We start from the raw sequence: 13,404 nt of genomic DNA, 5'->3' as shown, positions 1-13,404 counted from the left end.
GCTTTATTTCATTAGATTGAGTGAACTTTCTGAAGAATCCATATTTTTGGGGTGGAAGATTTTTTGCATTTTCTTTTCATTTCATGCGTTTTGTATGGTATTCTGTAACATTCAGCATCACCTGATTACTTTTTCTTCTTCCTCTTGTGTATCCTATGCTAAACGGAGACAGTTTTCAACAGCTTTTCAATGAAAAAAAAATAAAATGCATGGGTGCTCCAGAAAGCTTTTTAAGAAAGAGCTGCTCTCTGCAATTGCTTGCATTCTGCTTTCCATACTTGGTAACCAAAGCTAGTTACCTGAAACATCTAAACTGTCTTCCACTTTCTAACCTGGATATCTTTTCCTTAATAATTCTCTGAAATCTGCAGCTGCTGCTCACTTGAGGTTAAATGTGAGATCTGCGTGCAGAGTGGGAGAGATGCACCTGCTCACATGAGCGTGTGGGCAGATACCTCTGCTTACAGCAGTGAGGAGAACTGCAGTAGCACAGAACTTGTTTGGCTCTTCCTTTGTTGGTTAGCAGCATGTTGTATGTAGGTAAAAACCAATGGTGTGTGATACCACATCCCACATCACCACCTGCTCTGCTTCTGTGGTTTGGAGCCTCCAGCTGACCGGGCTGCTCTGCGGCTCCCACAGCTGTGCTGATGAGCTCAGGACAGGAGCTGGAACTTTACTCTCTTTTTGCCTGGGTGTTTTACAGTAATGTACACAGGTTTAGCCTTGTAACCTTAATTACACGTGGAATGTGGAGAATGCTGAATTATTACTTTTTTTTTTTTATAAGACAGTGAACTCTTGATTGCTTAGTTCAAGTATTGAAACATTTTTTCTGCTTTGAGGCTTGGCTTAAACAAGCTGCATTGCAGGGAAAAATAAAAGAAAAAAGTATTTGGTTACCTCCCTGTTTTATTTAAATTGATCCATCCTGTATTCTGTTTGGCTTTGTGTGAGTGGCCAATACTGATGCTGCATTTCTTTCTGTTATTCTTTAGGAGCAACACGTAAAATGTTAAAGGCAGTTTTAAAGAAGAGCCGAGAGGGTGGAAAAGGGAGCAAAAAAGAATCAGGTATGAATATTCATTACAGAGGATGACTCATATTCCCCATGGTAGGTTCACCTGTGCTGCTGGCCCTCTGCTCAGACAGGAATGGTTACATGCAGAGCACTCATCTGTGTGAGGAGGAGGCTTAAAGCTGCCTGGGAGTGCGCACCCAGTGCATTTGTTCCTGAGTTGCTACTAGGAAGAAGGGCAGACTGGAGCACCTTGCTCTTCATTCTTACCATAGAAGTGCAGGATGGATGGATGGATGGTTCAGAGAGAGATTTGGGTTGCTATTTCTTGTGGGTCTTATCCGTTGTGTTTTGAGCAGTTTTGTTTGTTTGCTTCAGCTGTCCAAAGTTGGCAACTGCCTGCGTTGTGGGAATCTGTATTTTTCCTATTAAGCAAAAGATCATTAGATATAAAATACTCATAATAGATTTCAACTTAAAAAGAAGAGAAAATCTTGTGTATTACATTTCTGCAGAACATGCTCCATTATTTCAGTTGGCTTTTTAGTAACATGAGCATTGTCATTCTGTTGACCCAGTATCAGGCCTGAAGGAACATGAATAATGGAAGCATTGTGCTTAGTTCACAGCATTCCTCCTGCACTAAAATCCCATCAGAAGTTTAACATCAAATGTAGCACATAGCACACATGAAAACTTGATTAATTTCAGTAGAATTTAATGTGGTAAGTAGTTGGGATTTTTCTCTTTTCCATTTTAAAGTCTTTGTTGGACTTCTGTATAGTGCTCAAAAAGTGTTGTATCAACAAAAAGCTGATGTTTAGAATGTAGTGCTGCAAAAGCTGAAAATCTGGAGAAATAAGAATGGGATTAGTGCTTATGATTTCTGTACGATGAAATAAAAGGTATGGAAATACTTATGTGCTGATATGCACCCAATGATTAGTGATTGTCTTCATATTCAGATTTTTTAATTGGGGTAACAAAAAGGTTCTATTATCAATAATTTTTTCTCAGATTTTATGCAGTTCTACTGTAGATCAGATTTTGCTACGTTGCTCATTTGAGACCACGTTTCCTTTGTTTTTCCTTCTAAAAGGAAATTCTGGTATCCACACCTGAAATATCTTTGACTTAAATATGATATAGTGTTATTTCTGTTACACTGTGCTATGTCCTGGTGTACATTTAGTTATTTTCTGAATATATGTAATCTCCTTATTGATGTTTTATACTAAATGAGTTGCAGGAAAATTGTGAATTTGAGATTTATTCCTCTTTTTACATATGCTCATTTACAATTAGGAAATGGATTGTGGTTGGTATTTTTATTGAAAAATAAAATGGCTTTCAAAGGCATGTAACTCTTGCTGAGTTGTGATTGCTTGTATAATATTCTGCCATTCATATTTTTCTTTCTGCTGCTAGAACTTTGAATTATAGTGTTTACGTTTACTGATGTGAGTTTTTTTTTTTGCTAATGGCAACTAAGTTGCTACTTTAAAATCAAAGTGAAGCTCCTATGCAAGAAGGCATAATCTTTTATTAAAGTCTCTATTTAATCATTAGTTATTTAATCATTAGTTCCACATGACATCCTGGTCATCAGGTTAGAATAAAAATGAATGTGATGGATGGACCACTCACTGGATAAGGAATTGGCTGAATGGTTGTGCTCAGAGAGTTGCAGTCAGTGGCTCAGTGTTCCAGTGGAGACCGGTGATGAGGGGCATTCCTCAGGGATTGGTGCAAGGTCTGGTGTTGTTGAACATCTTTGTAGGGGACATGGACAGTGGGATCAAGTGCCAAGTTTGCAGATGACACCACGCTGAGTGGTGCAGTCAACACGCTGGAAGGAAGGGATGCCATCCAGACAGACCTGGACAGGCTGGAGAGGTGGGTCCTTGCCAACCTCATGAGGTTCAACAAGGCCAAGTGCAAAGTCCTGTACCTGGGTTGGGGCAATCCCAAGCACAGGTATAGGTTGGGCAAAAAAAGGGCTTGAAAGCAGCCCTGAGGAGAAAGATTTGGGATGTCAGTTGAGGAAAGATTCAACATGAGCTGGCAATGTTCCCCTGCAGCCCAGAAAGCCAACTTACTGTGGGCTGCATCGAGAGGAATGTGAGCAGCAGGGCGAGGGAGGTGATTCTGCCCCTCTGCTCTGCTCTCACGAGACCCCACCTGGAGCACTGCGTCCAGTTGTGGAGCATCCAACACAAGAAGGACGTGGAGCTGTTGGAGCAGGTCCAGAGGAGGGCCACAAAGATGATCAGAGGGCTGGAGCACCTCCCCTGCGGGGCAGGCTGAGAGCTGGGGCTCCTCAGCCTGCAGAAAGCTCAAAGGAGACCTTACAGCAGCCTTCCAGTACCTTAAGGGCCTACAGGAAAGGTGGGGAGGGACTTCTTGTAAAGGTGGGTAGTGACAGGACAAGGGGAAATGGTTTTAAACTGGAGGAGGGTAGATTTATTCTAGAGATTAGGAAGAAATTCTTCACTGTGAGAATGGTGAGACACAGAACAGGCTGCCCAGTGAGGCTGTGGATGTTCCCTCCCTGGAAGCACTCAAGGCCAGGCTGCACGGGGCTGTGAGCAGCCTGGGCTGCAGGGAGGTGTTCCGTCCTGTAGCAGGGCGTTGGAACGAGATGATCTTAGAGGTCCTTCCAACCCAAACCACCCTATGATTCTATGAAAATTACTTGCCTGTATGTAACTTGTTTAGTTGGAATGGTTTTTTTGGTCTCCACTTTTCACGCATTGTCTCATTAAACATTGGTATCTGACTGATACGCTTGTAACTAAGCTCAGAGCAATGAGAGCTTCAGATAACCTCTTAGCCAATCAAAGGATTGAGATCCTTGAATAAAACAAGTTTGCGTTTTAAAACCAAGTATGTATATTCAAATGACATTTTCTGTCTAGACTCTCTATGATGTTAGGCTTTAAATTTTAAGTGCAAAGGGACTTTCTGCCAGATTAAGCACCTACCACTAGCTGGAGCATTGAACTTTTACTGGAATACTTTTAAGTTTCAGTGTGACTTTTGCTTGTTACTCTAAAAATATTTTGCAACAGAAGAGGCTTTGTTCCATGCTTAAAACATGGAACTGTTTTTGATTGTTCTGTGTTGCTTTGCCCATGTTCTGTGGCTGCTGATGGTTAGTTAAAAATTGAAACTCTTTTTTTTTTGCTGAGCAGTGAGTATTTTGTGGTGACTGCTTTTTACCAGGAGCTAATTCCAGTAATAAATCCTGCATACATTTAGAAGGGAAAAAGGAAACCAATCCTCTCCTTGAAGCACATAAATAGAAATTTCTTCAGTGACCCCAGTAACTTCTGCTCGTCACTTTTTTTTTCTTTAAAGCATCTTAAAAAAAAAAAAAAAGTTATCACTACAGGAAAATGTATTTTGTGTGCAGAAAAAGTAATCCAGATTTCAGATTTAACTGTCAGAAAGTGGGCAGATAAACCCAAGTACAAGCACAACTGACAAAGGTTGTCCATTTGGTTCTTTGAACTTTTATTCTAATTTCTGCTTGCTTTGTTTCTCACTTGAGGCTCTTCACTTCTGCCCAGTTACTTAGGCTGTAATGAATTTGCTTCCCCTTCCAGGCTAGTTTCTCCTGTTTTTTGGCCAGTCCATACCTCATTCTCAAGAGCAAGAGAATTAAATATTGATTTTCTTTAATGGAATCATTTTACATGACGGAAGCCTATTCGTATCCCAGGAAGATCACCAATGAACTGCTTCACTTCCTATGAGTTTTTCTTCAACTCCTGAACTGTGTGTGTGGTTACCTTGTCCATAGTGCAAAGACTCAGTCCCTTGGTGCCCTCTGTTCTAGATTCTTTTCTCATTGTGTTGAATCAGCTGTGTATGCACATGCAGGTGTTTTCATTTTGAAAGGCACAAATACCTTAAAGAGCAACTGTCAGTGTTGCACAGTCAAAATAAAGCGCTGTTTACACTTTCAGGTGAGAGTTCTGTCCACTGCTGCTCATCAATTCTATTGAAAAGTAGGATGGGAATGGAACACAGAGGGAAATGGTTCCTTAAAACATCAAAAATGATGGGTTTGGTAATCCTTGTTTTTCGTTTTCTTAGGCATAGCAGTACATTATTCTCAGAAGTGCTGGATTGTATTCCTGATGCCATACAGCTAATGCCCTTTTTCCCCACAGCTATTTCCTTCTGATTATGTCTGTAAAGTCTTCACTTTCCTTTATCGTTTGTTAGGCTTCAGTGTGCCCCACCAGCTATTTTGCCAGAGTAGAAGTTGTTAATACTGTCAGGAATAACTTGTGTTTGTGTGTGGGGTATTTCTGTTTGCAGAGGCCGTGTTACGCAGTGCTGCACAGACACGTACACTGGTACAGTTTGTTACTCGTGCTCTCCCTCGGAGCTGGTTTTCACAGAGTTGTCATGAGGCCTTGAGTGCATTGAGAGCCATGTGTAAAGCAGCTAAGAAAGTCACCCAGCAGTAGTGTTGATCTTTTGCACACTCCCCCTGTCAACTTTGCTTAATTCTGTCTCAACTCACAGCGTTATACTTCTTCTAAAACAGCAAAGAAGTTATGCCTTTTAAGCTCATGTTTTCGGCTTGCCATGCTGAAGAGGCTTCAAACAGCTTTAGAGAGTTTGTGGTGAGTGTATATGCAGAAGTTATTGTGGAATCACTCTAGTACAGGGCCAGGTCATATTTTGATAATCTGCAAGGATGGAGACTGCAGCCTTTTCTGCTGTTCAACAACCCTCGCTGTTTTTAACACCGAAACACTAGAGTTAGACAGATGTAATGATTTCTCTATTCCATCAAATGCCAGGGCAGTTTGCAGACAAAGCGTGTGCAAACAGGTTGAGTTTGAGGCAGCCACCAGGTTTAATGCTGGGAGTGACCTCTTATGTGGAGAACACCGATTTCTCTATTGTCTTAACTGCTTATTGAACCCTGAGGATTGTTGACGTAGGACAGCAGTGACCTTGCTAGGCGTGCACCTCTGCAGCAGTTCTGTTAATATTTTCTTTTTCTGACAGAAGTTAGCTGTGGTACTCGGGTTTTTATCAGCTTCTGATTTCATGCTTAGAATTTGCTACAATAACTTGAAGTTCTTAGCAGTCATGTAGCAAAGTTTGTTCTTTGCTTCTTTGCTGTCCAGTTTACACCAAAGTTAGGCTTAATCAGATCTGGGCAGTTACAGTCCTTGTTTGTTTGAAAAGTGCTATTGGTGCTCTGTACATCCTGGCATGCTTGCTAGGAAGCTTTTTAAGCAACAAAATCCTGCAGAGCTTTTTTTAAAAAAAACATCCATAAACAGACTCCTTTCATTATAGCAGAATTTCTTAATCAGAAATGCGTTTTGAAGTGAGCTAAGAGTCTTCTGTTTCACTTAGGCAGGTAAATTAAGGGAACAAATACAAAATCACCCACCTCAGAAGTAGACATTGAGTGATGTCAGTGGAATACTGTCTGCTGTGCAGTTGCTGCCAATATTCAGACGTAGGGAACCTGCATTTTGGTTGGGTAAGTTTTCTATTTTGAAGATAGAGATCCTTTTTTTTTTCATGACAAAATTACCTGATTTCTGGCATCAACACCATACTGTAGTTTGTACATAATCTGGTAAAGTAGTTGAGGTTCTTTGATTTCTAAGAAACTTGCAGTGAATGAAGAATATACTTTATTATGTCTCATACTGACATAAATACTGGAAAGGTTTTCATTTTAGTTATCCTCTCTGTTCAAAAGAAGGATTAGTTTAATTTAAAATTCAAGATGTAGATCCTAATATCCTTAAAATACCAAATCATTCCGTTAGTCTACCTTCCTTGTATCTATTTGCATCTTAAAAAACAAGCAAGCAAACAAAAACAAGAAAACAACACGTTATTAATCTGATGATGCCTTTCAGTTGCATCCCAAGGTGCAACTAAACTGTGATTTGATTTCCATTGCCTGTAGCTAACAGCTTTTAGAAAGGCATTGGAGGAGCAACTTCTGCTTTCTTGGAATGGCTCATGTTTGATGGCTGTCCTCTGCAGTTCTACAGTATCCCAACCAGGTTTTAATTAGAACCTGCCGTCCTGCCATTTTTTTCTGCTGCAGCAGTTAGTGTTTAAAAATGTTCCAACCTCACTGAGGAAATGTTGTCCTCAGAGCTTGAGACCAGTGTGATTGGGCTTTCTCAGGGCTGGTGTTGTAATAGCATATATAAGAATGACAACAAGTGAAAGCAAGTTTAAAATTAGAAAAGTAATTGAAAAGGAGTATTTCAGTGAAGCGTGTTTTGGATGTTTGTTTGCTTGTTTTAATCACATTGCTCTAGAATCTGAGTCATGATCTGTGTACCTGTCCCCACAGTACCTCTGCAGTGTCAGGGAAATACAATCAGCAGGGAAAAAAAAGTAGAAAAGAAAAAAAATGGTGAGACATGAATAGATTGTGAAACATCTTCAAAGTTATTGCCATAATCAAATCATCTCAATTTAGTGATTGAAGATCTGCCACAGCAGTGTATTCAGGGCTTTTGTAGCCCTTGGTTTTGCAGGGCTTTTCCGTAATGTATCATTTCATGTACAGTCGAGAAGGACAAATTAAAATCCACACAGTTTATTGAGAAAACAGTGAGTTAGCAACAGTTTGCTGCTTCATAGTACAGGGGAGTCATGGGTGGACTTGCTAACCCTGAAGGGGGAGGAAGTCGTTTTGGTCTTTGGTCTCCTGTTTCTTGTGCTGTCTCAGTAGCATTCCAGCTGGAATATTTACAGAAATTCCAAATCGCTGCCTCAGCAGCATATCCAATTAGAAATTCTTAATAACACTGTTTTCTCATTGTGGTTACTTGCATTACTGTGCTGCTTCCGTGCTTTTTCTTCATGTCCAGAAACCAGAATGAACATTGTAATCGTTTTTCAGTGTGGTTCAGCAAATAGAGGGGGGAGGCCGTGGCACTGCACAGAGCTGAGCTGCCCGTCCCTGGAGGTGCCCCAGGCCATGGATGGGCAGCCGGAGCTGGGGGCAGCCAGCCCACGGCAGGGCTGGGCTGAGGGGTCCCTTCCAACCCAGCCATGTTTAAAAACAGTTACTGTCAGTTTAATTTTGGAAAGAACAGAGGAAAAGATCCTTAGCCTTTCGGCTTCTATCAAAAGTAAATGAGAACGTAGTGACTCAGGTATGAGATTTTTTTTGAATGTCAAAATGTGTGTTATTCTGTTCTCTAAAATGTTCAGGTTTTTTATTCTAATTATATACTTGAACAGTACTTGTTTTTGAGATGGGTATACTACAGCACTTTGTTGAAATACTGAAGCCACTTTTCTTGTTCCCAGGATTTAAAACCAATAGCTGTACTCCTGTAATAGTTGTAATGTAATTTTATAATTAATACAAAGTTCATTAAGTATTTATTTTAATGTCTGTCCTGACAAGCTGGAGCTGTTTATTTAAATCAGTGCCTGTTACTATGACTTTTACTTGAAGAAAGAGGAGAACTTTTGGAAGGTGATGGTTAAGTTGATTTCAGAGGTATAAAAGAGTAAGTTTCACACTTAGGAAAGTCAGTGAAAGTTTGACTCTGGCATAGCATTCTTCAGGGTCGTTTATCTCACTAATGCGTGTACGTAGCTGTCATGTATGGCTCTTGTGAGAAAAATAGTATGTCTAGGAAAAATGTCATCTGAAGTACGTGCACCCTTGGAAATATGCAAGTAGGTTTTAAACTTCGCGCCCATTTGGCTTTGTGCAGACTTCTGCAAAAGAGAGTGGTGACTGAATAGACACAAACGTTTTTACTTTTAGCAAAGGAATTGTTTGTTTTTGCCTTCAGCGCAGGCGTTCCCTGTGAGCTGGCTGAGCTGCCTGTGGGGCGTCATGGCAGAAGAGCAGCTCTTCAGAATTGAAGGCAGCAAGCAAATGACAGCAGTGAACAAGAAAGGCAGATCTTAGGGAGGCACATTGATCTGAAATGTTTCCTTACTGTAAGATAATAAACCATAATAAGGAAACCACATTTCAAAAGCAGTCACTTCTGCTTTCTCTGTTGTTCTGTTTTTCTTCTAGTTCTGCTTTGGGTTCCCATACTTCAGCCGTGCTGCTTGTTGCTGTGTGGATCTCTGTGAAAAATATTCCGAGTATTTTCTTTCCTCTCTCTATCAATTTTGTTTTACGTTTCACACTGATTCAGTTTTGTGTAAATTATTGAGCAGTACCCTACTTGGGATAGTAAGAAAAACAGCTGTAGTTAGATGCCAACCTTTTGCTTTTCAGCTATTTCTGTCATGTGACGAGGAGGAACTCAGCACTTTCTGCATGTGTTTCTGCTGTCTTTCATTCTTGTAAGCATGTATTTTCTTCTGTTTTGAAAACATATTTTTGACTGTTCCAATGCTGCATTTCTTGCACCGTTAGGATAGATCTCCTTCCTGCGCATCTGCCTATTTTGATCTGCTACTTAGTGTTGTGAACCAATACTTGGTTTGTTCCTAATAGAAAATAAAGCATTTTGCTGTTAAATTGCATTTAACTGGACTTCTCTGTTTTGGAACAGAACGATGACTAGGCTAAGCCTAGAGCGGTTTTGCGCGAGTGCTTCCTTGTCAGACGCTTCCATCTGTGTGTATGGAGTCACCAGACTAAACTTCTAACTACTTCAGCACACAGTGCACTTTCAGATGGGCGCTGAATTTCAGGGTATCACACTGATCCTGATAAGTCTTTCAGCAGTAGATATCCTTTTGTCTTTGTAAGAAATGTAGTTTTGCCTTTGAGGATGAAATCTGGAAAGCTGCAATTTTGTTTACAGTGAAGTTTTTCTTCCCGCTTGCTGTCTTTATTACAGTGAAATAAAATCTCACTTAGTTGTGCATTTAAATTTTCCAGCGAATTTCCTGTTTGGATTCTGTAGTGGCAGGTACACAGTGAGAGGAGAGGGATCATGCTGACTTGTTGATGGCAACTAAATGTTTTTCTGTGTTAAATATCTGTGTCTTGTTGTATCACACCATGGGTGTTAACATTTTATTTTTAGCAGGAGACTCCTGCCCAGAGAATGCTTTGCAGAGCATTGCAGCATCCGGCCACAGTGCAGATCTTCCCACTGGCAGTCAGCACATCCTGGGGGATGCTTACAGGATGAACTTGGCTAAAGGAGTCTCAATGTCTTTGCCATCTTCACCTCTGCTGCCACGCCAGTCTTACTTGATGCAGTCACGATCAAACAAAAAGTCCCCAGGTAAAATGAAATTGATGTGCAACTAAAACCTTTGTAGTATTTTGACTCAATTTATGACTTAAAGTAAAAGTAACACTTTTTAACATTTTATATATTACGTGATCTTTTTCAATAAAAAAAATGAAAAGTGAAAGCTTTTTTGCATGTTCTCATGTAAAGAAGATAATTGGTGGTTAAATGGACTATATTATTTCAAATAGCAAATAATTATTCTAATTTTTATAGCAGATTTTTTAAATGTCTGAATATGCTTAAAACTGATACTTTATGGTTAATATTTCAGTTAGTAGAAAAATCAGCTGCAAAATTGTACATTTCATTAACAGTGTTGTTACTGATTATTGTTTTAAGGGAATACTTGCTTCAGAGTGTTGCTTATGTTTTGCAGCTAATTTATTTTGTGTCTATGAGTATGAAATATTAATAGATATATTGCTGTTGAAGTGATTTTCAGTCTGTTCTTAGTAGTGACCATGTGCTTATGTGTATGCCTTACTAAATAAGGTACTCCATCTGCTTCCCTTTTATCAGCATTCTGCACATATAAATCATTCCAACACTCTAACATCAGTTGACTTGATTCAGGTCAAAGCATGAGTGTCAGGTGAAATTGTCCATATTATTGTGCAAACACTCAGCAGTTTTGAAATTCTTTGTTGTAAAGCTTATGAAGTGTAAGAAGAGGACTGGCAAAAGTGGTTTTTGGGTGGCACTGAGAAAGGCCTTGATGAACGACCATCTTACAGGAGATTAAAGAAAATTTAAAGAAATAGGAGAGGATAGCAAATACAAGTGTTCTTATTTTGACTATCAGTATTTACAGTCCAGGCAAAAATCTGTGGCACAGAAAGTAGGACTTCATGTTTTAATGTAGAGGGAAACATGGTGGCTTTTTTTGCCGAAGACTTAAGTGAACCTTGGGATCTAACTCCTTGTTCTGTTGCTGTTGGGAAGACTGAACTGCATTTGAGATGATATCTAGCCAACATTGCAGCTCAGTTTCCTTTAGTGACACGCTTTTATAAGTGTAGTAGAGACTGCTGTTTCTCTCGCAGAAAATGCGTAACAGTCCCTACATTTCAAAAGGGAAGCCATATTCACACCTTCAGAATCATTCCACTGTGATCAACAGACCAAAAAATAAAACATACACAGAAGATAGAGAAGATTCCCTATGAAGCGTTTTGAATACATTGGCATTTCTGTGCCGTTGTTTTGGATGAATGCCTAACTAGGTACCTACCCAGTAGAGACATTCTGGGCTATTCCTTTGAGTTTCAACAATTGGAAGCTGATGGAAAATGATTTGACACAAATGATCAGGCTAGCATCCATAAGTAATAAAAAGCAAGGATGCTAGCTGTACTAATTGCAAAGCACTCTGTTCAGTAGCATATTAAGAACTTTCTGTGAGAGTGACGGAGCAGTGGAGCAGGTTGCCCAGAGAGACTGTGGCATATCTGAAGATATTCAAGTCCCATCTGGATGCCTACTTGTGTGATTTAGTGCAGGGAGGCTGCTTTAGCAGGATTGGACTCCATGATCTCTAGCTGTCGCTTCCAACCCTTGCAATTCTGTGCCATGAACAGTATCTTGAGGTTTTATTCATGATATTATGGATGAAAGCAGCAAGGATTGCAAGGAGAGTTAAAGAAGCATCCTGAAGTTCAGATGTAATGAAGCTGTTCTAATGAAACTACTACTCAGTGAGGTAAATTTCACAATATTGTTAATACTTCTGAACATCTCTGAAAATATCCAAGGCAGTAAACCAAAGGAAGAAAATTGTCCATTGAAATATTGTTCTGCCTTAGTTTCTTTCTGTAGTTGTAATTCATGTCATAACCCAGGTGTGCTGATGGTCTTATGTATATAACATGATACATTTGTGTAACTTACTTCTTTGAGCTGGAATTCTGTTTAGTATCAGCTAGACTGAAACAATATTCCATGTATTCAGAGATAACGATTGAAGAGTGTATCACTAAATACTATCTGTTTTTTAAGTAAGAATTTTTCCCAGGTCTTTATTGAGCCCATTACCTACCGAATTTTGGTTAATAAATTAAAATCAGTCATGTTTCTCTAGCAATAAGTTTCAGAGTTATACATTCAAAAATAGAAGCTATAGTTCACCAATAGTTACTTGCTCTTAAAATGTGTTTTTGAGGGCTGCATACTGAGAACATTTCTACTTTTCTAGCAGATGTATCCTTTTGTCTTGTCCTGCATCTCTGTTTGTTGTTAAAAATAAGTACTTAATTATGCTTATGTCATCAGTGGAAAAATATTTTTTTTCCTGATTAAATTATTTTAAAATACTGTGTAGAATAACACTGCAATGGAAATTAACAGTTTGCTTTTACTGTTTCTCCTTTCCTTGCTGTTTCTGCATCTTTCCAAGTAAGTGTTAATCTGTGACTTTGGAGGGATATTTTTTAATTATTTTTCTTTGGTTGTTTTCTCTGCTGCCTGAGCAGAAAGCTTTACCATCTCTTGTCACTTCTTCAAATGTAGCAGCATTTTGAGGTGGATATGGGCAAAACTTTTCCTTGCATAGTTGCTTCATCCACTCACATTCTGGTTATTTTTGCTGAAAAAAACAGCATTTCTGCTCCACCAAAAGTGATTCAGTTAATGTTGGAGGTATGTTTTAAACTTCATTTCCTACCTTTACAGAGAGTTGCACGTTCATAGATAGTGTTTGGAAGAAAGCAAGTTCTTTAACTGTGTCCCGTTAAGCAGATGGTATTGCAGATATTTTGAACATGTTAGTAAATGTTGGAAATGTGCTACACCATGTAGTGGGGGAGTGGGAGGGCAAACAAAAAAAACAACACAGAAAAACAGAAAACAGCTTGTAAAACGGCGTTCAAGTACATTCATATCCCAACGGGAACAGTGTAAGGTATGATTTTAAGTTACATTAAAAGAAATATTTCCTCATTGCTGTCAGGCATATTATCCTTAATCAGGTGCACATTTGCTAATTCTGAAGGGTTATTTTACCTTCTAGATTGTTTCCATTTTCTTTTAGTTATCTAATATGCAATAGTTGGAAATAGGTTACACTTGAAATGAGTTTCCCTTTGAATGTTGTATACCTTCAGGTAGTTCTTGACTCCAGATTCAGGCAATAGAATGCTTTTGCCAGAAAGTATT

General features: G+C 39.3%; 1 protein-coding gene across 6 annotated transcripts in view; it reads left to right on the top strand.

Moving 5' to 3' along the window:
- TANC1 (tetratricopeptide repeat, ankyrin repeat and coiled-coil containing 1) overlaps positions 1-13,404 on the top strand; it is a 70,171-nt gene that overhangs the window by 19,859 nt on the left and 36,908 nt on the right. For 2 of the 6 annotated variants that reach the window (XM_052675935.1, XM_052675933.1), the window contains exons 2-3: positions 999-1,073; positions 10,042-10,242. In XM_052675935.1, coding sequence (XP_052531895.1) covers positions 1,013-1,073; positions 10,042-10,242 — 262 coding nt within the window. In that variant the 5' untranslated portion in view covers positions 999-1,012. Of the gene's footprint in view, positions 1-998; positions 1,074-2,865; positions 2,915-10,038; positions 10,243-13,404 lie in introns of those variants that run through there. The other 4 variants (XM_052675932.1, XM_052675938.1, XM_052675936.1 and 1 more) reach the window with 3 other exon arrangements.

Source organism: Tympanuchus pallidicinctus, unplaced genomic scaffold (genome assembly GCF_026119805.1).
Source record: "Tympanuchus pallidicinctus isolate F22 unplaced genomic scaffold, pur_lepc_1.0 scaffold15, whole genome shotgun sequence".
In the NCBI taxonomy this organism is placed as follows: domain Eukaryota; kingdom Metazoa; phylum Chordata; class Aves; order Galliformes; family Phasianidae; genus Tympanuchus; species Tympanuchus pallidicinctus.
Note: the sequence above shows the minus strand (reverse complement) of the source record. Positions and strands in the feature narration are given on the sequence as shown.